Source organism: Myxocyprinus asiaticus, chromosome 38, assembly GCF_019703515.2.
Source record: "Myxocyprinus asiaticus isolate MX2 ecotype Aquarium Trade chromosome 38, UBuf_Myxa_2, whole genome shotgun sequence".
Taxonomy (NCBI): Eukaryota; Metazoa; Chordata; class Actinopteri; order Cypriniformes; family Catostomidae; genus Myxocyprinus; species Myxocyprinus asiaticus.
Window position 1 is genome coordinate 31,479,122 of NC_059381.1, and position 25,267 is coordinate 31,504,388.

Consider the following 25,267-nt stretch of genomic DNA (forward strand, 5'->3'; position numbering starts at 1 on the left):
AACAAAAACTGAACTAAACATAAACCATTTCAATATTTTATGTGTGAAAATAATTCCTATACATTTTTCATAAATTACACAGTCCCACAGTTGTCATTTCCACCACACCAAACAATTTGTTTTCAAAAGTAAGTGTACTTGTTACCAAGTCAATAAAAGTGTCAGTAACTATGTTTCCATCCAAGTTGCGAATTTAATTTATGCAAAAAAACCATAGCATTGCAAAGACAGTGTGCGAATAAAGCCGCGTTTTCATCCCATGTGGTCTAAAGAACAAAATCGTCACTTCTGGAATTTTATTAATAAAATACTCAGACAAAACACACTAGAAAACTTTGTCTCATGTTTGGGAGCGACAGTGTGTCACACAGTTCTGGGAGCACTATGTGTATGCGTTCCTCCTTCCTTAATTCTTTGCCGTGCGGATCTATAATATATTTTTCAAAAGTGTGAATAAACCTGCCCTTCAGCACAGATCAAGTTTGTATTCGACTTATTTGCTCAGTAAAGTCTTTGCAGGCTTTGTATTTTCTAGACACCATTATTTCAGGTTGACCAGAGCAACACTTCAGACGCGATGATTGGCCCACTGGTTAGTCCAGTAGTGAACGAGTTATTCAGCCACATGCGCATCTTGTATTCCTAACAAATACAATAGGAGTTCAGTAAATCTGTTTCCATCATAGTTTATGTGCGTTTCTTCTTATCTAATAAAACATTTATCCACCTCAAGCGAGAATATATGTTTTTTTATGTGCATTTTGGAGATTTTATTCGCATCTTGGTGTTTCCATCCAACAGATTTTATTCAATATCCCAAAATGAGCATTAAACTCTGTATATGGAAACCCAGCAAGTGAAGAGTATGCTTGAGATGAAATATGAGATGAGCGATGTTTGGGGAAAACAAAGAATCAAGCTAAATGTCACTTGTGAGCAGAACATTTTTATTCAGCGTCATTTCCAATCAAGCTGTAATTTTGCAGAATTAGGCAAAAGTTAAATATTAAATTTTTGTATTTAGGGTACTTAAAATGCTAGCTATGAAATTAGCCTTAACAAGTCAAAGAAGTTGGCCATTTATTTTAAAAACGTTAAATATATCATATCCATGAGTATCATTTCCGCCACAGAATTCTATTAAACACAACACAGAATTTGAGATGTGCTAGAAATGACACTGTGATGGGAGTTCTAATGACTTTTAGGAAAAATGATAAAAATGACAAATCTCCTGTGCTGCATGTACATACACTGCTGGACATTATTAGTAGACAAATTAAATGAACTAGTGAGTTAAAAATGTTTTAACAAGACTTTCTAGAAATCCACAGTGCTAAAAGTGCCCAAAGTTGAAGAAAACATTCACCATTTAAAGTCTAGTGAGTTTGGACACATATGTAACAGTCTGCCGATCTCTCTCTGTCCAGGTGGAAGTGAAGCCATACGTCCTGGATGACCAGTTGTGCGATGAATGTCAGGGGACTCGCTGCGGAGGCAAGTTCGCTCCTTTCTTCTGCGCTAACGTGACCTGTCTCCAGTACTACTGTGAATACTGCTGGGCGGCTATCCATTCGCGCGCTGGCCGGGAGTTCCACAAGCCCCTGGTGAAGGAGGGCGGCGACCGACCTCGCCACATCTCCTTCCGCTGGAACTAACGCTGATAGGCCAGGAGAGAGAGGGATAGAGAGATGGGGGATAGTAGGCTAGGAGTCGTCGCAAAATCATCATCTAAATAAATGCACTTTTCTGTTGCTGGTTCCTTTTTAGTTTAATTTAAAAAAAAAATGTAAAAAAAAAAAAAAGAGGAAAAAAAAAAAACATTTTATTTGACATTTAATATATTTAAAAAAAAAAATGGATGTGTATCCAAAAAAAGATTCAGGATGAAAATGTCTAATCCATCTCTCTATTTTTTTATAACTCCATTATATTTTATTTTCAAGTGCACAGAGATGTGAATATATTGAGTATTAGTATAATTTGTCAGTAAATATCTGCATGACTTTAGAATTGGCTTTTTGTTAACATTGCAGTTGGAAGTATTACGTCCTATTTTAACTAAATTGAAAAAGGCGTGAAACGTGAAAAGAAAAGGTGCGAGAAGAGTGCACTTATTTCTTTGCATCCCAGAGTGCAGATGTGGTTTAAGATCTCAGTTGTTAACCAAAGCTTGGGATTTGATAACAGAAGAAGCTAATTCTCTCAACGCTCTGTTTTTGTTGTTTGTAGTTTAAGACCATTTTAATCTTTGTTTCCTGACGACAACAACTGATTTCACAACAGCTGTCTGGATTTGATCTCCATTTTGCAAAACATGCAAGATAACTAATACCTCAAGCTTAGCTGCTAGTTTAAGTCAATATATATATATATATATATATATATATATATATATATATATATATATATATAATAAAACAAGCTGGTCTCCCCCTTTCCCCCAGGACCACAGAAAAGGAAAATGACACTGGCAAAAGGCACATTGAGAAAATCTGCTCTGTCACTTCCTGGTTCGAAACTTAGATTCCAACAGTGGGTTGGGAAACAGCATCCTAGTGGGGAATGTTTGTTGTTAATGTTGCTGTACTCTGCCTGTAAGCTGGTTTAAATGCAAGAAACTTTTCATCATTTCTGGTCCAGCTTAGCTCGAAGCAACCATCGTTCTCTCAGGCAGTCAGCGGCAAGCCTTTGTGTTTTTCGTTCAACTCGCAATATGTGTTGTAAGCCTTTACCCAGCCCACAGAAATCTGAAAAGAGGTGTATGTACAAGCAGAAATACAGCAAAAGCTCCTTTTTAAAGGGATAGCTCATCCAAAAATGAAAATTCTGCCATCACTGGCAGAAGTCATTTTTGGGTGAGCAATTCCTTTAAGAAAGGAAGAAAGATCAAACAATATACCTCCTGTCCTGCAGCAGCTGTGCCCACTCAGCCTGAGTGTGAAGCATAACTGAAGGTAGTCCATGCATCTCTCCACTCACGTGCCCCTTTCCCCCCAACACTCACCTCAAACATTAAAGGTTTTACTTTCAGACATTAGGGAACCAAAGATGGCTGTGTAGTAGCTAGTAAAACCATGGATGTTTCCTTTCTTTTTTCTTTTTTCAACCACCCTTCAAATGAAAACCTTTTCATTTTAGTTTGTTATTTTTGTCCTCAACCCTTTTCCCATTCAATATAAAGACCAGATGGGCTCCAGCAAACCAAAGATTGGCCTTGAATTGATCAGCATGCAGTTAAAGTCATAGTAACACTAGTGAAAACCACTGAACCCAGTGTATACTGGCCTTTTCGCAAGTCTACCCGCTTTTCCAAAGGTCAAACGAAGGCTTATTTAGTTCATCCATCGGGTATTGTCAAGGAGTTTATGCCAGGCATCAGGTTTTGAAATGTCAAGTTTTAAACACTCGCATCCAATTCTGTAGAGCATCTTAATCTACTAGCGTTAAAGTCAGGGAGTTAGTGATCAATTAAGACTTGATACACTAGTGAGAAATTTATCCTTGTGTTGGCTTGATGGTGTTCTAATGCACCCGTTCAGCACTACTATAACTTGAGCTTTAGGGTGTGGTGATTGAACATTTTAGAAGATAAACACTTTTTGAATTTACTGTTAATGAGATGGCAAATATATATATATATATATATATATATATATATATATATATATATATGTATATATATATTATTTTATACATGGCCTGCTGATTTTTGGTACAGTGTTTTCTAGCTAAATTATTTTATCATGCACATATAAACATTTATGCACTACTTTTCTAAATATTTTTTTTTTTTTCCCAACAGTCATTTTAGGCACATTTTTCACAAATGGAAAAACTCCTTTTTGCAATACCTCAATTTTTCACATTGTGAAAGGTAGCTTTTGTACTTTTGTTACTGAGAGATCTGCATATAGGGAAATTTTCATTTTAAGAGCAAAAAAAAAAAAAAAAAAAGGTTTAGTGATTTTAATATATATTATTTTCAATTATGCTTTTTATACATTTCAGTGCTGAGGAATCTTTACAGCTAAGCACACACTTGATGCGACAAATCTGCAGAGGAGAGATGAAAGTGTATTATTGCTTAAGGTCTTGGCTCTTGTACACTAGATTAAAAATAGATTTAAAACGTCTGACAGCAGCATGGCAAGAACACGGTGTCATTAATGTTAATATTGCGAAAAACGGCTAAACATAAACTTGTCTCTTTGGTTTCCTCTCTGTAGCTGGAATATAAACTATAACAATATAAGGAGAATGCTAAATCTGATTCATGTTTAGGCTGATCCTCGTATCACAAGAATGGATGTTTGATGTTTAGATATTTTACCATTTGAAAATATATATTCCTGAACTGCCAACTAGTTCCTATTGTAATCCTTAGCATGCATGAGAGAAAAAAAGAAGAAAAAAAAAAACCATACATGAATTAGCTATTGAAATTAATTGTTGTAATTGTGCACCAGATGTTTCTAAACTTTTAATTTGTGAAGGCCATCCCACACCCTGCACCCTTCCTATGTTATTCTCGATGAATTCCCCATAATTCAGTATGGAAAAAAATGTGAAATTCACGAGATGCAATTGAAATTTGCAGTGCAGGACGAGAGCATCATCTTCTAGTACGCTGGTGAAAAGACTTGAGAACTTGATCCCCACTGTCTGTTTGAAGTAAAATCTAAACCCGTTTGTTCGGAGGAAGGGGAACTTGAGACTTGAATGTGGTAAATGTTGCAAGTTAACTTGGAGTTGTTATGTGCAATACTTTTTTTTGAAATTTTCCAGATAAAGACTCTTTGCAATGTAATTCTTTAATGCCATTTTTAATTGCCGACATTTAAAGAAGATGTTAATATGTTTTTCACAGTCATTTTCTACTGTTATTGTAATCCTTTTCATGCTGGTGTTTGTAAAAAAAGAAAAGAAAGCAAACTATTTGTACTAATATAAATAATTGAAGTTATTTTTAAAACATTTAAGGTTTTGTGCTCATTTGCTTATTTTGTTTATTTCAAGCTACTGTGATTGATTGCATTGTAATTATTAGGTCAACAATGTATTTAGCTGTTTATTGGTATATTTTTAATTGGAATGTATAATTAATTTTTATAATTTTGATCAGATTTTTGTTATATTTTTGAGGTGAAGCTTTTAATATGTTAAAGTGTCTAGTTTTTACTAATTGCTATATTGTGCTCCACAATATATGGTTCACATTTTTCTGAAGGAAAATAAATATTTAAATATCTGTCTATTAATGATGTTACTTAATGGCAAAATTTCAATAGTTTTTAACTGTGTATGGGAAGGTTGTTGTATTTATTAATAGCATTTTTTACTTAAGATATCACCTTAATTTTTATTGTCATTTCACTTTATAAGTTCCTATTTTTGTATTTTTCTTTCTAATTAAGTTATGTTATATGAAATGTCCATATTCTAGGAGTTGGTCTGTAAGTGCTAGTGAAGCAAAAAGAAAAATCTAATGTTATTTAATTGTTTGCAGCCAACTATTTATAACAATATGAATAATTTTTAAATATTTGTAATGTGAAATGTTGAATGAATAAAACTTAACTGTGACAAGACACTTGAGTTTTGCATTTCTTGTAGTTTATTTCTAAAATATATTATATGTGCTTATAATGTTTTCACCCAGCTCTCTACATTTTCTCCTTATATCACATATGGATACAAGCAGATGCTACTCTGAATTCATTTGAATGTTTTTGTGGCTCACAACTTTAGATCAGTGTGACCAGGACTTCAGTGTTATATGTCTGTCATATAACAATAATCAAAGTAGAAACAGCTTAATATATATAATTCCTTAAAAGCTACTTTTATAGTATTTTATAGCTTTACAGGTACATTAATAGTGTGTGTACGTGTATGGACTGTAGGTTTTATCTTTTAATTAATTACAGCCTCAATAGCACCCTCTGCTGTCTCTGAGTGGTGTTTTTTAAATTCTTTGTTCCTTATTGTGTTCATCAAATGACAATTTATTGTACTTCTAAATTTCTAATATCCCTTGGTTGTAAATTCTTTCTTTTAACGGATATAAATCATATTTGTCACTGTTGTATATTTGCCACATTTTAGTATCTCATAATTTGTCTCCTTTGCGAGCCCAGCTTTAACAGTATTATGAAAATGTGAAGGACCATCTAGATCTTGGTGAGCCAGATAAATTATTTTAAATAGAGAAATCAACAAGAATGGCAAAAGTCAGTTGAAAAGGACAGTAAGAAATGTAATAAAGTACCTGAACAGGGCCAGATCTGGGGGGTGCTAGAGTGGGCTTTGCCCCACAACCCCCACCCCCAAATTATCCCTATGTTCCCCCAAGTGAAAGTGAATAAAAAGGGTTGAATTGTATCGTCATGGCCCTAACCCAAAAGAAATGTGCTGGAACTGAAGAAACGTGGGTGTTGTGATCGACTGATGCAAATCTTAAAGGCATAGTTCACCCAAAAATGAAAATTCTCTCATCATTTATTCACTCTCATGCCATCCCAAATTTGTATGACTTTCTTTCTACTACATTTTTAGAAGAATATCTCAGCCCTGTAGGTCCTTACTGCAAGTGAATGGTGGCCAGAACATTGAAGCTCCAAAAAGCACATAAATGTTGCATACAATTAATCCTTAAGACTCTAGTGTTTAAATCCATGTCTTCAGAAGTGATATGATAGATGTAGGTGAGAAACTGATCAACACTGAAGTCTTATATATATATATATATAAATCTCAACTTTTACATTCTTTCACATTTGTTTTTCACTTTGTTGAGACAAGTCATTTATTGTGGGCTTGTTTTCCCAGACCAGGTTGCTTGTTTCTCTTGCAAGATCTAGCAACATTGCAACTGGTATATCACCCACCCGTAGCATAGAGTACTGTCAATTTAAAAAGAACGTTATTGATCGTTCTTTTATTTCATTCTAACTGATGAGCATTTGGAAAGGAGTATGCAGAACGCCGGAACTGGAAGGAAAAAATACTGTTTCTGCTCAGAACGAACCAAAATGGAAAATATTTCATTTTTAGTCCCTGATATTGACCAAGATGTCTATTTGATGTGTGTCTTTACATCTGGAAGATATATATTTTTTTAGGTTGTTTGCTCATCTGCAATGCGTCTATAAAACGTATGTCAATAAAACATTCATCAGATGTCTTTGAGACGTTTATGATTTAAAATGTTTGTAAATCTGATCTTTTTAAGATGTTTAGCAGATGTTAATTAGATTGTGATGATTTCCAAATGAAAATATCTTAAACAGACATCTCAGAGATGTACATGTGCTATCTGGGGTGTGATTTTATTTCAGTGAAACAGTTAATTAGTCTAGACCTCACACAGGTCATGGGAGTGCTGTCTTGCTGAGGTAATGAAGATGACCTGCCCTAATAAAACATTGAACCTGGTTCAATTGTTCCCATATATCACATCTATCCAGCTACAGGAAGGATCTGTAGAATAATTGAGTGAAAAGTGTGATGAGGTCATGCCCATCTCTGATTCTGCGTGTAGTCAGGTCACAACCTAATTATTTATTCCCCATGAGAACATTGAACAAGAAATGTAATCACAAAGGTTCACTTGTGAACAGATGATGAGAGGTTTCAATCACAGAATTCATTTGGAATCATTTAGGTGAATGATAATGTCATTATCAGTTGAAGCTGTGCATAACAGGTCACATTAATGAAACACCCTCTAACAGAAATAACAAGAGAATGAGTAGCTGTACATCACAGGAATGTGCGGTTGATCTAGCCAAAATAAATCCTATCCCCCCTTTAGCTTGAAGATTTACATAACACATTCAGTGCCAAGTCTATCATTTTTGTTCAACGGCAGGTGTGACGTGTATTACTTTTCATGCCCCCTTGTGGGCAGAGATGAAATTGACATGATAGATAGATAGATAAATAGATAGAAGATTTTTGAAGACTATCTAAGAAATCTCCACTTTCACTTAAAGTGAAAGTGAAAGTGGAGATTTATAGTAAAAAAAAAAAGGACTTAAATATTGATCTGTTTCTCACCCACACTATTATATCACTTCAGAAGGCATATATTAAACCACTGGAGTCATATGGATCACTTTTATGCTGCCTTTATATGCTTTTTAGAGCTTTTGAAAGGTCTGGTCACCATGCACTTGCATTGTAAGGACCTACAGGACTGAGATATTCTTCTAAAAATCTTCGTTTGTGTTCTGCAGAAAAAAGAAAGTCATACACATCTGGGAAAATGTTACATACTTCAGCTTTAAGATGCTTAGCAGATGTTAATTAGATTGTGATGCTTTCCAGATGACAAGATCTAAAACAGACATTTCAGAGATGTACGTATGCTATCTGGGACTGCAAAGGACACTATTTTTTTGTTGGCTTGCAAGCGCTGGTATTTCCTTGAGGAAATACAAATAAACATTTGAACTATAAATACCCCAAATGAAAAAACTACTGCACTTATCCTAATTTCTCACTAGATGGCAGACGAGACAGTCGGCGTGGGTTGGTATTGAGCTTCAGGGTTTGTGAGGGTCGGGCAAAACAAATGTAGGGTTTCCTTCAGATCCCCCCTAGTGGCTTGAGTGTAAGTGAGTGTTTGGATGCTGCGCGGTGCGCGAGGACGGAGGCCGTCAGTATCTGCATCTCGCGCATCAGCACCACATACAGCATCTCCATCTCGACGCTCCACCTGCCTACATCAACAACCCGCATTTAAAAGTATTTGAGGCCAATACAAAGCGCAGAAGTTGACAAATTTGGGTGAGTATGTGTTTAAAAGACCTTTTCATCTCGTGAGTGTTGTGTTTGGGTGGGAGATGAATTGTTGTGACGGGTAAACCAGCCATAAAAGGGGCGCGGATGCTTTATTTGGTCTGTGGCTGATGTTTGGAAACCTAGATTTTACACAATATGTTGTAAAAGTGTGTCTTGTTTTTTGCTCTTTGATCTGAAAGATCAATGTGCGATACTATAATTGACTTTGCGTTTATTCAAAAGCGTCAAGTCTGTTTTTTTAATTTTTTTTTATCTTTTTTTTATTTTTTTGTAAAAGTCGTGTTTACACTGATATCAGAAAGACATGTCTGAGGTGTTTACCAAAAACATTGATATATATATATATATGTGTGTGTGTGTGTGTGTGTGTGTGTGTGTGTGTGTTCTCTGCCTCAGCATGGTTTATTGATGTTACAGAGGTGAATAGATTTGTACCAGCAGGTTTATTAAAAAGGTGGTTCATATAGTATACTTAGAGAATTAGAATTAAATTTAATATAAAATATTTAAGTCTGGTTCTATGTTTGTAGGCTGAAAAGTGAAATAATCCTTTAAAGATGGTTAAGCTGGGGAGTAACCTACAAGACAAAGGAGCAAAAGCAGTGAGCGTTGAGGATGGCTTTCAAAACGTCCCCCTCATCACGCCCTTGGATGTTACTAATCTTCAGTATCAAGCCCCAGACAAGGTAAGGAACATTCTTTTATTGTCTTATATAAGCTCTTGGCTCAAGGACTTATTAACTCTCTGTGTTAAATAAAGAGGGATAGTTCACCCCAAAATTAAAATCCTCATAATTTTCTCACCCTCATGCCATCCCAGATGTGTATGACTTTCTTTCTTGTGCAGAACACAAATTAAGATTTTTAGAAGAATATCTCAGTTCTGTAGGTCCATACAATGCAAGTGAATGGTGACCAGAAATTTGAAGCTCCAAAAAGCACATAAAGGTTGCATAAAAGTAACCATAAGACTTCAGTGGTTAAATCTATATCTTCAGAAGTGATATGATAGGTGTGGATGAGAAACAGATCAATATTTAAGTCCTTTTTTACTATAAATTCTCCTCACTGCTCAGTAGATGGCGATATGCATGAAGAATGCGAATGGCCAAAAACAAAATAATTAATGTGGAAGTGCAAGTGAAAGTGAATATTTATAATAAAAAATCACTAAAATATTGATCTGTTTCTCCCCCACACCTTTCAAATTACTTCTGAATAAATGGATTTAACCACTGGAGTGTTATGGATTGTTTTTATGATGCCTTTATGTGCTTTTAGACCTTTAAAGTTGGCCTCCATTCATTTGCGCTGTATGGACCTACAGAGCTGAAATATTCTTCTAAAAATCTTTGTTTGTGTTCAGCAGAAGAAAGAAAGTCATACACATCTGGGATGGCATGAGGATGAGTAATGAGAGAATTTTCATTTTTGGGTGAATTATTCCTTTAACCCTTCTGTTTTGTGAGAAAATTCCTAACAACCGCTCTCGTCAAAAAAGACCTGGTAAAGTACAGTAGCTATACAGCACACATCCCTTTTGATTATAAACATGAACATTGACATAGGGTTGTTTTTCACACTGAATACAAGCTTTTATTGTAGCATATCATCTGGAAAGAGCACCACCTATTTTTCAGTTGTACTATTCCTTTACAGTACAAAAATAGGTGGTGCTCTTTCCAGATGATATGCTACTATAAAAGCTTATGTTTTGACTTTGACCACTAAGCAACCATCCAGCAACTATTTAGTAATGCCCTAGCAACAATCTAGCAATGCCTTAGTGAACACCCAAAGCACTCTGACATTGCATATATAAAAATTAATCTTTTTTATTGTATAATTGTATAATTTAAACAATTATACAAACGTAACACAATATTTGATTTGTTGAGAATCTGAAGGAATTTCCAAATACAAAAAGCCAAGTGCTGCTCAAAGACCAAATACAAGATTAAGATTAGTTTATGTCTTTTTTTGAACTCTTAAAGGGTAAAAATGAACCAGTATTGTCTTTCATAATTTAATCATTTAGATTATTTTCTGTAAGTGTTTGTTTACATCCTTTTCAGAGTTTTATATTATTTTTAAAGGAAAATTCATCGTCCTCATGTTGTTTCAAACCTATATGACTTTTTTTCTTCCAAAGAGATATTAGGCAGAATGACAGCCTCCGTCACCATTCACTTTCATTGTATAAAAGAAAGATGCAATGCAAGCGAATGGTGACCTGACTGTCAGACACTTCAAACATTTCCTTTTGTGTTACATGGCAGAAAGAAAGTCATACAGGTTTGGAACAACACGAGTGTGTGTAAATGATAACAGAATTTTCATTTTTGAATGAACTATCCCTTTAAATGTTTTACAGTCCTCTGATTTAAACATTTGTTTGCAAACCTGTCCATAGTAAGCATAAGTGTAAAAGCTTTCTCACATTCTTTGGCTCCTCATTTGGGATTCTGCTGAGAGAGGCACAATCATGGTTTGCACCTGCTAACTGAAGTGGCCTGTCACTCTGCACAAGCCTGTGCAGTCACACACGGGCACGCAACCTTCCACCCCAATCTAAGCCCCAGCCCCCCTCTCCTCTGGATAATCCTGTGGGACTCTGATACTTTATTGGCATGCATGACAAAGAGAAAAAGCCATGTTATCTCAGCTGTCATATGGAGGCTTCATCCTCTGTTTAATGCCAGCTCAGAGGTGAAGAGGATGTGTTGGATAATTAACATAAGTGTATGTCAGCTGGCAAGCTGGTAGCTCTAACAGATTATGCATTAGTAAAGAGGTAAAGGCAAACACTCTATATATATTTTTATAGTAGGCCAGGGTATTCAAATTGTTTTGCTTTAGATTTTATATTTGGGCATTCTGTGGTGACCCAACACAGTCCCAAAATTGTTTATCGTACAAAAGCAAAGAAAAATGTCCTAAAAATCAAACATAGTATTAACTGGTTTCATGCTGGTTTCTAAATGTATCTTTATTTCTTTGATGATTTTATGCTCTGAGCAGCCATTCATTCACAGCACAAATCCATGTTTATCCTTGTATGAACCCGTATTTAATCTTGTCTGGGTCGTATATTCAGTTACCTTGCATGCAGTAGTTTTGTTCATATTTTTTTTAAAGGCATGTTAAGCAGCCTGTCCTTCTTGGCATCTGCCTAATTTGGCAAGCCAGTAACAGAATTTATGCCAAAATACCATCATTTGTTAGAGTTTGATTTTTGGGTTGTAACCCACCAGTTGCAACAGTGTCTGCCACTGTTATGGAGCAAAATATCAGGCATAATGAAAAATACAGCTTTATTTATATACAGAATTATTGTGAGTGGAAGGCAGTCAAATGGATTTCTACAATTTTGATTATAAATGGACAATGGACAGCATGCCAATATTAGTTATTTATGTGTAGTACAAGTAAAGATTTAAAATTTGTTAAAAAGTGTTTGGGGCCAATGTTTAAACAAAAAGCTTTTGTATTAACTGTAAGAGTAATGACTAAATTCTTAGAATTTACTTTCTTAGTTAAACTGTGGAAGTGCAAACAGATGCTGTGATGAGGAGGAGGGCTTGGCCGGGCCATGAGTGTGCACGGCCGGCGCTAAATCAGCTGATCAGGGGGAGAGCGAAATAAAGGGGGGCCGGAGACGCACGTGGCTGCGCTGCATGTGTGTGTGCTTGTTTATGTTTGTTTTATGTTGAGTTTGACATTAAACGTTACGTTTACTGTTCAGCCAGTTCCTGCCTCCTCCTTGCCCATCCTTTAACTGTTACAGATGCATTGTCTTTGCCATTTGGCTGATGAAGGTTGCAATTAATTTATTATCTATGTATTCCATTTTGAGAGTGTAGTTCATCCTTTGACCAAGGTGATGCAGGCAGAGGTCAGTAAAATGCACTGCAGTTCGACTGTAAGCTTGTGGTAAATTAATTTTGTGTGTAGTCCATCTTAAGTCCAAGTTTCAGGCAGTGTCCAATGAATTATCCCTTGACGGTCTGACGGTTGGTGCTGGCATCAGTTCATCCTCTGTGAATTCCATCGTAGTAGACAAAGTGATATTTGGCTGGCACAGGCTGCAATTAGTCGTCATCACTCAGCAATGTGTAGTAGTGGGAGACAGACATCAGGCAGGACCAGAGCTGGATCTAGCAGGCTCTGGTAACCTCAGGATATGTATCCCAAAGTTAAGACAGGGAAACAAATAGAATAATATTATCATAGATGCCGTTCACGTTAACCTGTTGATGTGCATGCCCCCACTCCCAGAACTGATGTCACTTTGCTTAAATTAGTACACATATACTATATAGTCTAGTCAAAAAAGAGTTAATAATGTTGACATATTATAAAGATGTATAATTTGTCAACATTATGAACAGTTTTGAACAGCACACTATATAGTAAATGTGAACTCATTTAAGCAAAGTAAAGTCAAACCCAGGGGTCAATGAGCATCAACAGGTTAAAACATGATAATAGAATAAGAGAAGTGTTTCCAGTTCCGGCAGACCTAACTAATGCAGCATAAATATGTGTTCATAGATTTCATAAATATGTGTTCATAGATCAATTAGGTGTATGCCTGGCTGAAATGAAGAGCCGTTAGTCTAGACTTAAACTGAGTGAGTCCCGAACCATCTTCTGAAGAATATTCCACAGTTTAGGAGCTAAATAGGAAAAGGATCTACCTCCTTTTGTGGATTTTGATATTCTAGGTATTATTAACAGGCCAGAATTTTGCGATCTTAGTGAACATGAGTCAATTCAAGGCATTTTTATTTGTTTAGCGCTTTTCACAACACACATCTTTTCAAAGTAGCTTTACAGAAAATCATGCATTAACAGAAAATTAAATCGTAATATCTATAAAGTAAAACATGATGGAATATAGCATGATAGAAGGTCACATAAGTACTGTGGAGCTAGACCATTCAAAGCTTTGTAAGTAGTTAGAAGTATTTGAAAATGAATAAAAAATTTAACAGGTAGCCAATGTAGCGACGCTAAGATTGAGCTGATATGATCATATTTCTTGGTTCTAGTCAGCACTCTAACTGCTGCATTTGAACTAACTGAAGTTTATTTATGGAACCTGCAGGACATCCTCCCAGTAATACATTACAATAATCTAGTCTTGAGGTCATGAACACATGAATTCGTTTTTCAGCATTAGAGACAGTGAGCATGTGTCGTAATTTAGCAATATTTTTGAGATGGAAGAAGGCTGTACTACAAAAATTGGAAATTTGGTTTTCAAAGGACAGATTGCTATCAAATATAACACCTAAATTCTTCGCTGTAGAAGACAACTTGACAGTACATCCATCGAGAGTCAAATTATATTTTAGCGTCTTATTTTTAGAGGTTTTTGGTCCAATAATTAGTACCTCTGTTTTGTCAGAATTGAGCAGAAGGAAATTTCTAGCCATCAAATTTTTTATATCATTGATACACTCTGCTAACTTGGAGAAATTTGAAATTTCATTGGGTTTTGAGGAAATATAAAGTTGGGTATCATCAGCATAACAGTGAAAATTAATTCCACGGTTCCTGATAATGTCTCCCAGGGGAAGCATATATAATGAGAAAAAGAGAGTCCCTAAAACCGATCCCTGTGGCGCACTCCATAACTAACTTTAGTTTGATCTGACAATTCCTCGTTTACACAGATAAAGTAGTAGCGGTGGGATAAATAGGACCTAAACCAAGCTAATGCCTGTACACAAATGCCAACATATCTCAAGCCTATCTAAGAGAATTTCGTCATCAATGGTGTCGAAGGCTGCTCTAACATCTAAAAGCATTAGAAGAGAAATGCAACCATGATCAGATGATAAGAGCAAGTCATTTGAAACTCTGATAAGTGCAGTCTTTGTACTAAGATGGGGCCTAAATCCTGACTGAAATTCTTCATATATACAATTTTTTTTGTAAAAATGAACAAAGTTGGGAGGACACTACATTTTCTAGTATTTTCCACATAAATGGGAGATTTGAGATTGGTCTATAATTAGCCAACTCTCCAGGATCAAGCTGTGGTTTCTTGATAAGTGGTTTAATAACTGCTATCTTAATTTTCTTGGGACATGCCCTAAGGATAATGAGGAGTTAATAATATTAAGAAGAGGTTCTGATATTACAGGAAACACCTCTTTTAATAGCTTGGTCAGTATTGAATCTATCATACATGTTGTTGATTCTGATGTTTTGATAAGTTTGTTGAGCTCTTCCTGTCCTATGACAGCAAAAGTTTGAAGTTACGCATGGGGAATAATATGAGACATTGTCTTCATTGTGACTTAATGGAACAGATAATCCAAAAATTAAAAGTATGTTATCGTTACTCACCTTCATGTCATTCCAATCCCCCTTTTTTCTTTCATCAGTGGAACATAAAAAAAATTTTTTTTCAGAATGGTCAGAATGGTCCGGTTCATGTTGTACCTAACAACACCCTTCAGCCTTGACTATAGTAAGGCCTGCATTATTGCTTAAATAAAAGTCTTCCTGATCAAAGTTGTCCATACAACTTGTGTGCTATATTCCAGTTTTCAGAGTGAAACAGAAGCCATACAATAGCTTTGTGTGAGATACAGACTGATATTTAAGTTGTTATTTGAAGATTTAAAGATTTGAATACTAGTTTGTGTGAATTAAGATTACATATGTACATCTACGACATATCCAGTTAGCCATCAGCTGACCAGACATGGCACTTTAATAGTCTACACTGACTCACCTGTGGATTTACATCAGACAAATTATATCTAGTGCCTTAAATGACATCATACTTTAATTTATTCAATTGATGTCATGTCCAATCAATTTAAATTTCCACAGGTGGACTCCAGTCAAAATGTAGAAACATCTCAAAGATGATCCAGAGAAATGGTATATATATATATATATATATATATATATATATATATATATATATATACAAATATTCAGACCCCTTCATTTTTTTCACATTTTGTTATGTTGAAGCCTTATGCTAAAATGCTTAAAAAAAGATTTCACATCAATCTACACTCCATACCCCATAATGACAAAGCAAAAACAAGATTTTTGATAACTTTGCAAATTTATTAAAAATAAAAAACTTAAATATCATAATGACAAAAATATTCAGACCCTTTGCTATGACACTTGAAATTTAGCTCAGGTGCATCCCATTTCTCTGGATCGTCTTTGAAATATTTCTACACTTTGATTGGAGCCCACCTGTGGCAAATTCAATTGACTGGACATGATTTGGAAAGGCACACACCTGTCCATATAATGTCTCACAGCTGAAAATGCATATCAGAGCAAAACCCCCCAAAATGCATATCAGAGCATAGTGGCCTCCATAATTCTTAAATGGAAGAAGTTTGGAACAACCAGGACTCTTCCTAGAGCTGGCCGCCCGGCCAAACTGAGCAATCGGGGGAGAAGGGCCTTGGTAAGAGAAGTGACCAAGAACCCGATGGTCACTCTGGTTGAGCTCCAGAGATCATGTGTGGAGATAGGAGAAACTTGCAGAAAGACAACCATCACTGCAACACTCCACCGATCTGGGCTTTATGGCAGAGTGGCCAGACGGAAGCCTTTTCTCAGTGCAAGACACAAAAAAGCACCTAAAGGACTCTCAGACTGTGAGAAACAAGATTCTCTGGTCTGATGAAACAAAGATTTAACTGTTTGGTCTCAATTCCAAGGGTAATGTCTGGAGGAAACCTGGCACCACTCATCACCTGCGCAATACCATTCCAACGGTGAAGCATGGTGGTGGTAGCATCATGCTGTGGTGGTATTTTTCAGCATCAGGGACAGGGGGACTGGTCAGGGTTGATGGAAAGCTGAATGCAGCAATATACAGAGATATCCTTAATGAAAACCTGGTCCAGAGTGCTCAGGACCTCAGACTGGGCCGAAGGTTCACCATCCAACAGGACAATGAGCCAAAGCACACAGCCAAGACAACGCAAGAGTGGCTTAGGAACAACTCTGTGAATGTCCTTGAGTGGCCCAGCCAGAACCCGGAATTGAACCCAATCGAACATCTCTGGAGAGACCTGAAAATGGCTGTCCACCGATGATCCCCATCCAACCTGACAAAGGTGGAGAGGATCTGCAGAGAAGAATGGCAGAAAATCCCCAAATCCAGGTGTGCAAAGCTTGTCGCATCATACCCAAAAAGACTTGAGGCTGTAATCACTGCCAAAGGTGCTTCAACTAAGTACTGAGTTAAGGGTCTAAATACTTTTGTCAATGTTATATTTCAGTTTTTTTTTTTTTATAAATTTGCAAAAATATAAAAAAACTGGTTTTCTTTGTTATTATGGGGTATGGAATGTAGATTGATGTGAAAAAAATATATAATTTAAAGCACTAAAATGCATAAGGCTGCAACATAAAATGTGAATAAATGAAGGGGTCTGAATACTTTCTGATATGTACTAATATATATATATATATATATATATATATATATATATATATATATATGTATATATACAACCTCCTGAGACTCCGCGTCCACATGCAAATTACGTTTTGGCTTCACTATAGGCAATGCATAATTTAATTTAATTTAAAACAACTGATTTCAGTTCAGGAGACTCTAGGCTGTCATTAAAGGGTTAAACTTTCGACGCATCAAGTCATGTGACAAAAAAACATGGTGACGATCTCAGCTGAGTTTGTCATTGCAGGGCTCCAGACTGCGACTAAAATGGTCGCAAATGCGACCAAAAATAATTGATTGCGACAATCATTTTAAATCTAGTCACCACTGGTGACAGTCGGGTTGTGTGCGTTCATACGCGGTTTCGTCTGATATCATGTTATGAGTTACTGAGTACATCTTTAGAGCACGAATCACCAGTGTGTCTCGAGCCACTTTTTACCCATTCTGTTGTAATGAGCTCGCTGCACCGCATGCAACAACAAACCCAGCATGAGAGAGTCGTGACCAAGTGACTCTTTTGAACCGGGTCTTTTTCATGAATCACCCAAAAAGAACTGAGGGTGTGAACTCAGGAGCTCAGGTTAGCAGTTTGAATCAGAGTCACTTTCTCAGCGGATCATCCATCATTGTGTTCACAACTGGGAGCATGGAGTCCCATGTGTATTTTGGGCTAATTTATAATTAATATATATATATATATATATATACACACTATATTGCCAAAAGTATTCACTCACCCATCCAAATAATTGAATTCAGGTGTTCCAATCACTTCCATGGCCACAGGTGTATAAAATGAAGCACCTAGGCATGCAGACTGCTTCTACAAACATTTGTGAAAGAATGGGCCGCTCTCAGGAGCTCAGTGAATTCCAGCCTGGTACTGTGATAGGATGCCACCTGTACAACAATTCCAGTCGTGAAATTTCCTCGCTACTAAATATTCCACAGTCAACTGTCAGTGGTATTATAACAAAGTGGAAGCGATTGGGAATGACAGCAACTCAGCCACGAAGTGGTAGGCCACGTAAAATGACAGAGTGGGGTCAGCGGATGCTGAGGCGCACAGTGCGCAGAGGTCGCCAACTTTCTGCAGAGTCAATCGCTACAGACCTCCAAAGTTCATGTGGCCTTCAGATTAGCTCAAGAACAGTGCGTAGAGAGCTTCATGGAACGGGTTTCCATGGCCGAGCAGCTGCATCCAAGCCATACATCACCAAGTGCAATGCAAAGCGTCGGATGCAGTGGTGTAAAGCACGCCACCACTGGACTCTAGAGCAGTGGAGACGCGTTTTCTGGAGTGACGAATCACGCTTCTCCATCTGGCAATCTGATGGATGAGTCTGGGTTTGGCGGTTGCCAGGAGAACGGTACTTGTCTGACTGCATTGTGCCAACTGTGAAGTTTGGTGGAGGGGGGATTATGGTGTGGGGTTGTTTTTCAGGAGCTGGGCTTGGCCCCTTAGTTCCAGTGAAAGGAACTCTGAATGCTTCAGCATACCAAGGGATTTTGGACAATTCCATGCTCCCAACTTTGTGGGAACAGTTTGGGGATGGCCCCTTCCTGTTCCAACATGACTGCGCACCAGTGCACAAAGCAAGGTCCATAAAGACATGGATGAGTGAGTTTGGTGTGGAAGAACTTGACTGGCCTGCACAGAGTCCTGACCTCAACCCAATAGAGCACCTTTGGGATGAATTAGAGCGAAGACTGCGAGGCCTTCTCGTCCAACATCAGTGTCTGACCTCACAAATGCGCTTCTGGAAGAATGGTCAAAAATTCCCATAAACACACTCCTAAACCTTGTGGAAAGCCTTCCCAGAAGATTTTAAGCTGTTATAGCTGCAAAGGGTGGGCCGACGTCATATTAAACCCTATGGATTAAGAATGGGATGTCACTTAAGTTCATATGCGTCTAAAGGCAGATGAGCGAATACTTTTGGCAATATAGTGTATATATGTATATATATATATATATATATATATATATATATATATATATATATATATATATATATATGAGATCCAGCTTTTGACACTTAGGACAATTGAGGGAGTCATACACAACTATTACACAAGATGCAAACATTCATTGACGCTCAAGAAGACAACACACTACTATATGCATACTATGCTTTATGTAAATACTGTATCTGCTTATGTAGATTCTGAAGGGCAGTACTAAATAAAAAATAAAAAAAATGTTTTATCTCTTATATTTGTATAAACTATGAAAGGGGTGTGAACATTGATGAGACAAAAGGGGAATGCAAACTTCTCAACTATATATACTCTTTATTAAACCTCAAATGAATGGGTTGTCAGCTGTGTTTTCTTCTGCTTTCTATCTTGTTTCTGAACAACAATCTAAATCAAGCAATTTTAAAATATGGTGACTAAAAACAGCCATTTGGCTCCTAAGTAATTTTTTTTAGTCTGGAGCCCTGCACTGGGAGAAATGGCAACAAAACTATATCTGGTAAGAAACCTCATTAAATTTTTACTTTAAAACCAGTTGGAGTCAAAAGAGTAGGGTCTCTAGTTTCATCTGATATGGCATTTTAAAACTGTTAAACACAGTGACCGCATACTGTACGTGGACTATAGGCTCTTTTTCCTTAAAATATCCTACAGTATATATTAACAGTGCATAATCAGTCGGATCACGGCCCCTAACCACATCCTCCACAGTTTTAGCAATAAATGCATTGAGTTAATATGCGTTATTAATAAAAAATTGTATATCCTTTCTTGTATGCTAAAATGAAAACTTTCCTGACCCATGACTTATATAAAAAAATTACATAATTTATATGTTAAAAATATATTTATTTTAATTATTTTGATTATTCGTCTTCTTTATCTTATTTATGCATACATTTTGGCTGGTTTATACATATTTTTTTACATTTTTATTATAATTTTTATAATAATTTATTTATAATTTATAATTTTTATTTATTTTATTTATTTATTTTTTTCCTTCACCTGTACTTATCTTTATGATTGTATTCATACATTGTTTGATCTTATAGAACTTTCATTTAGAAAAAACTCCACAGTTTTACCGCCATTTGTGGACTTTTCAGACAGTCCCTTACCACACCCTCCACAGTATTAGCACATTTTAGCACAATGTGTGGACTTTTCAGACGGTCCCTTACCCACCGTCTGCAAATTTTCCAACTTCTATCAATGTTAAATTGGCGATCTGGAACCATTTCATCGTGACGCCATCTGACCATCTTAAATACGGGACAAATCACGTCCCGTACTGATTCAATACGCGACGCATAATTTTATCTTTAAATACGGGATGATTCCGTATTTTACGGGACGGGTGGCAACCCTAACAGACACCACGAATTGGTGTAACAACTACACGTCCATTAGTCCCCGACTGAAGTTACAATCTCGAAATGCATTAACAAACTCACTCACAGGAGAGTTTATTCGTGATATCATGTCAACAAACAACATGATCTAGAACTCAAGCTGCGTTGTGCATTCGCTGACTTCATTGATTCATAGATTTAAGATATAATATTATATACATGTTGTTGATTAACCGATTAGGCATATATATATATAAACTCATATATTTAAGACACGTTTGAAAATAGCTGATTAAAAAAAGTGCTCAAGTGTACCAGGGATCAGCGCTTTCATCTCTGACATGAATCTTAGGTGAAAAAAAAAAAAAAAACTTGTAATACTAAGAGCGGATCTTTTGAATAAACAAGAAACAAGATTTTCAACAAGGCTTTTCTATTTCTAAAACATTGTCAATGCATTGGTAATATCTTACAGTGTTGTTTATTTCTCATCATATTTTGGTCAACAATGTTTGAATTAAAATTGTTAAAATTATCCTTATAATCCCGTTTTTGTTAATGGAATCAAACAACACCTCAAACATTTGTGTGTAATTTCGTTGACGAGATTAACATCGTGTTCGGGACGTGTATTCAGTACAGCTGGAAAATAACTCTAAAAAAATTAAAAGCATTTGACAATTGAAAAGCATCCATAAAGGTAGGACTGAACTATTTAATTATTGTCCAGCTGTTTACTGATATTTAGTTGTGTTGAATATTGGAGTTTCACAATATTAACAGAATCTGACAATCTGGAATATAATCCAAAAATCAGCGGTATAGTCCAAAAACAGACAGAAATGTTAAACCTAAAACGTTTGGTATATATGTTATTTGGGGTATTTTTTGACATTTTATAAAGGGTTTAATTTTAATTTTGTGTTCAATGATGTATTATGCACAATAAACGTATAATTTGCACGCACTCCCTCTCCCGCCCTTCAACCACCGTATGACACCGTTCACCGGTGGTGACGGTGATTGGCCCCTAACCAGCGCCGTGGTAAAATATTGCCACCGTAACAGCCCCAATCAGGATTATTTATGCTAATTTCTGATGTAATGTCTGTAAGTTCTCAAAAACATGAATAACCAACACTGCTCGAAAAATTAAACAATTTGATAAAAAAAAACAAAAAAAGAAAAAAAAAAAAAGAAATTCTATAGCTTGGTATTAGCCTATTTAAAATTTCACATCTTAGTCCACATATGTGGACATCAATTTTAAGGATTTTATATTTCTGATGTTTGTTTTTTGCATGTTTCTTAGGGGCTACTAGTTAGAATCAAAAATGGGAATGGAAAATGCACACAGCAGTCACGCTCGAGTCTCGGGAGAAACCTCTTAATGAGCAAGGAAAGGAAACAATAGTGAAACAAAAACTCCCTAAAATATCAGATGAGGAAGAAACCATGAGAGGAACCAGTACTCAGCTCGGGAAGCATTTCTCCTGCTGGCAACAGAATTTTCCATCATTTTCCAATCAAAAAACCTTTTCCCTTAATTTGTACAACTTTAAAAGTATAGCAACAGCTTTAGAATAGTTCAGTTTACCAAACAGCTGCAATTTAGCAAAATAATTGTCTTCTGAAACATCTCTGAATGTGTCTTGTACAAATTATTTGAACGATTTTTGTTGAAATAAACCAAACTTTATTTTGAATTAAAGATTGCGAATCATAGCTTCTGATGAGGTCTTTGTCAGTAGTCAAAAAGTACTAAGATTCAAAGCCTGTAGACAATCTGGTTATAGAAATAATACATATTTTTACTTAAATAATAACACTGGAGCCAACATGGTACTTACTCAATACTTAAGATTGGGTAAGACAGATCACTTTACAAAGAATACAGAAAAAAGTAAATTACATGAGAAGATGGCATCATTTGTTGGGAAGGACAAATGCAAATTATACATATATTTTATACAGATTCTAGCATGTAGCAAGTTGTTTTAATGCATGAACTTGGTGCAATACTGCCACCAAAATTGAACAGTGTCAAAACCATTAATATTTCATACTGACATTAAAATATTTAACCAGGACAAAGATCAACCCTGCGGGAAATTATGAGCTTTCTCCAGAAGTCTGCAGATAGCAATCAAGCAGTAATGACTGAAAATTATTTGGAAGCTGTTTTAGCAGTAAAAATGTAACATGAGCCAAGTTAAGAACAGGCTATTTGAAGAATTAGATTTTATTTTTTTATTTTTTTTTTACTGTATGAGGAGTGTATACTTGTTTAATGTATTTAATAGTGAGTTTTAAAAAGGAAGAACCAAAAATATGGACTTGTTGGATGTTTTAAGTAATAGATATTGTTGCAAGGATAATGTAAACCATGTAATCCAGAGTACTGTATATACTTTTTGGTTATAAATCCCCTCCATGCACTTGGATCACTACATTGGCTCACAATGTGTCTTGTTTTTCAAAATGAATTTGTTTTCTAAGGGGACTCACTTTCGATAACTTTTGGCCAGGCTTTCTTATTATTCAGAATCTCATTCAAGCCATAGTTCAAAACCACTCCATTATCACCTGACTACCAAATTCATCATCTGCTACTTTCATGCAAATCAAAAGCTGCATGTCATCACCAACTCATCATTATTCAAAACACATGTTAATCAAGTAGATTGTCATCAGTAACACTTACAGTGGAGGGGATCAATCCAGTTCGAACAGCAGTTGTCCCTGGTGTTGATATTGATGGCTTGAATCAGCAGCAAAAAAGACAACGCACAACCTTGCCTGGGGGCAGAGGTTGCATTCTAGGGGAAGAGCAAAAACGGAATAGATAACAGGGTGCCTCACATTGCTCAGGAAAAGCAGAGAGAAATGAAAGCAGACATGTTTATTTAGGGGGGAAATGAAATGTCAGAGTGTTTGGGAAGGAGACAGATAAACAGTAATTGCAGAGTTCATGACAAGTGGTTGAGAGTCACTCTGTGGTCTACAAGACATCAGACTTCATCAGCTCTAGGAATTCTGGGGAGTGAGGTGGCAGGAACAGAGGTCAGCACTGAGATGTAATCATCTGGAGATGTTATTCGTCCATCTGTCATCACATGTCTCAGCGTGATTGGGCAAAATTAAGAATTGAAGGATTGACTTTCAGTTCATGAGGTTTGGGATTTGAATTGAATTGGCCACGCCCCACTGGATGTTAAATTGGAATGACAGGAAGAGGCATTTATTGAATTGCAATTTAAAAAAAATTGGTAACTGTATAATAAGGTTTCATTTGTTAACATTAGTTAACAACATAGTTAACATGAACTAACAATGAACAATATATTAACAGCATTTATTAATCTTGGTTAATGTTAATTTAAACATATAGTAAAACATTTTTAAAATCAAAAGTTGTATTTGTTAACATTAGTTAATGCACTATGAACTAACATGAACTAGCGATTAACAATTGTATTTTTAATAACTAACATTAACAAAAATGAATAAATACTGTAAAAACATAATTGTTCATTGTTAGTTCATGATACCTAATGCATTAACTAATGTTAACAAATGGAACGGAACCTTATTGTAAAGTGTTACCAAGAAATTCTACACAGTCACACAACAGAGGAAGTTTGTTAGTCAAACACAATAATAAAATGAGCAAGAACAGTTAAATTAGGCTATTCTATTCAATTATGTGTTCTTTCTGCATTGCTCATAAAAATAAATTGAATTTGTAATGGATAATCTACCGTCAGCCAGTCATTATTGCAAAATAAACTTGTGTCTCCCTTAAGGGGTTGTAAAAAAGAAGGGGGAATCTGGATAAATAATTTTCATATCCGTTCCGGAGTGGAACTTCAATAAATTGCCCTTAAAGGTCTTTGTGTTGTTCTGTCTTTTCTGAGCGCTGAAGTAAATCAATTATTGTTAATTCACACATTTAATTCCGTTATTCATTTTATCTGACTCCAATTTTATATTAATCTGACTCTAATTTTAAGTTGATCTCTAATTTATATTTAAGCTCTAATTAATTTCTGGTCATTCTTTTAATTTAACATTTTTAGGTTATTGATTACTCTAAATCCTCTTCTATTCATTGTCCTTTTGATCTTTGGAGACTTACGCCGGCCGTTATTATATTATGTAAACCTCCCGAAAATGGATAGCCAGTTCCGTTCTTAGTCAGCGGTTGTAGGGTTAACTATTATCGTCTGGTTTGGCTTTTCTCATAACCAGACGATATTGCCGCTTAGTCACATACATACAACTTGCAAAGTCGGGCGGTGAGCAGTGACAGAGTCTTTAAATGGCTTTCTCCTACCCGGTTGTCCTGAGTGGTTTCTCCTATATTAAAGCTCCAGTATGGTCTATCCTGGTCTATTGAAATTCAAATCCAACCCGGCTGTCCTAGGTGGTTGTCCTACCTGGTTGTCCTGAGTGGTTTAAATTCAAACTGAGAGTGTTTAAATGGCTTCCTCCTATATTAAAGCTCCAGTAATGATTTCAGAGGAATTCAGAATAAATCAAATAATAACAATTTATTTGTCAGGTAGGATATAAAACATTGTTGCAGAAATTCAAATCAAAGCCAATTTCACATGATCAGAATAAACAAGCATTACTAAAAATAAAAGACAAGTCAAAG

At 35.9% G+C, this 25,267-nt stretch overlaps 2 protein-coding genes across 3 annotated transcripts in view; both read left to right on the forward strand.

The window, feature by feature from the left end:
* Positions 1 to 5,591, forward strand: part of LOC127428830 (cytoplasmic polyadenylation element-binding protein 4-like) — a 51,052-nt gene extending 45,461 nt beyond the window's left edge. For both annotated transcript variants that reach the window (XM_051677452.1, XM_051677453.1), the window contains one exon: positions 1,431 to 5,591. In XM_051677452.1, coding sequence (XP_051533412.1) covers positions 1,431 to 1,658 — 228 coding nt within the window. In that variant the 3' untranslated portion in view covers positions 1,659 to 5,591. The remainder of the gene's footprint in view (positions 1 to 1,430) is intronic.
* Positions 5,592 to 8,629: 3,038 nt separating this feature from the next.
* Positions 8,630 to 25,267, forward strand: part of LOC127428841 (neuronal vesicle trafficking-associated protein 2-like) — a 76,150-nt gene continuing 59,512 nt past the window's right edge. Inside the window, exons 1-2 of the mRNA XM_051677479.1 lie at positions 8,630 to 8,793; positions 9,339 to 9,494. Coding sequence (XP_051533439.1) covers positions 9,366 to 9,494 — 129 coding nt within the window. The 5' untranslated portion in view covers positions 8,630 to 8,793; positions 9,339 to 9,365. The remainder of the gene's footprint in view (positions 8,794 to 9,338; positions 9,495 to 25,267) is intronic.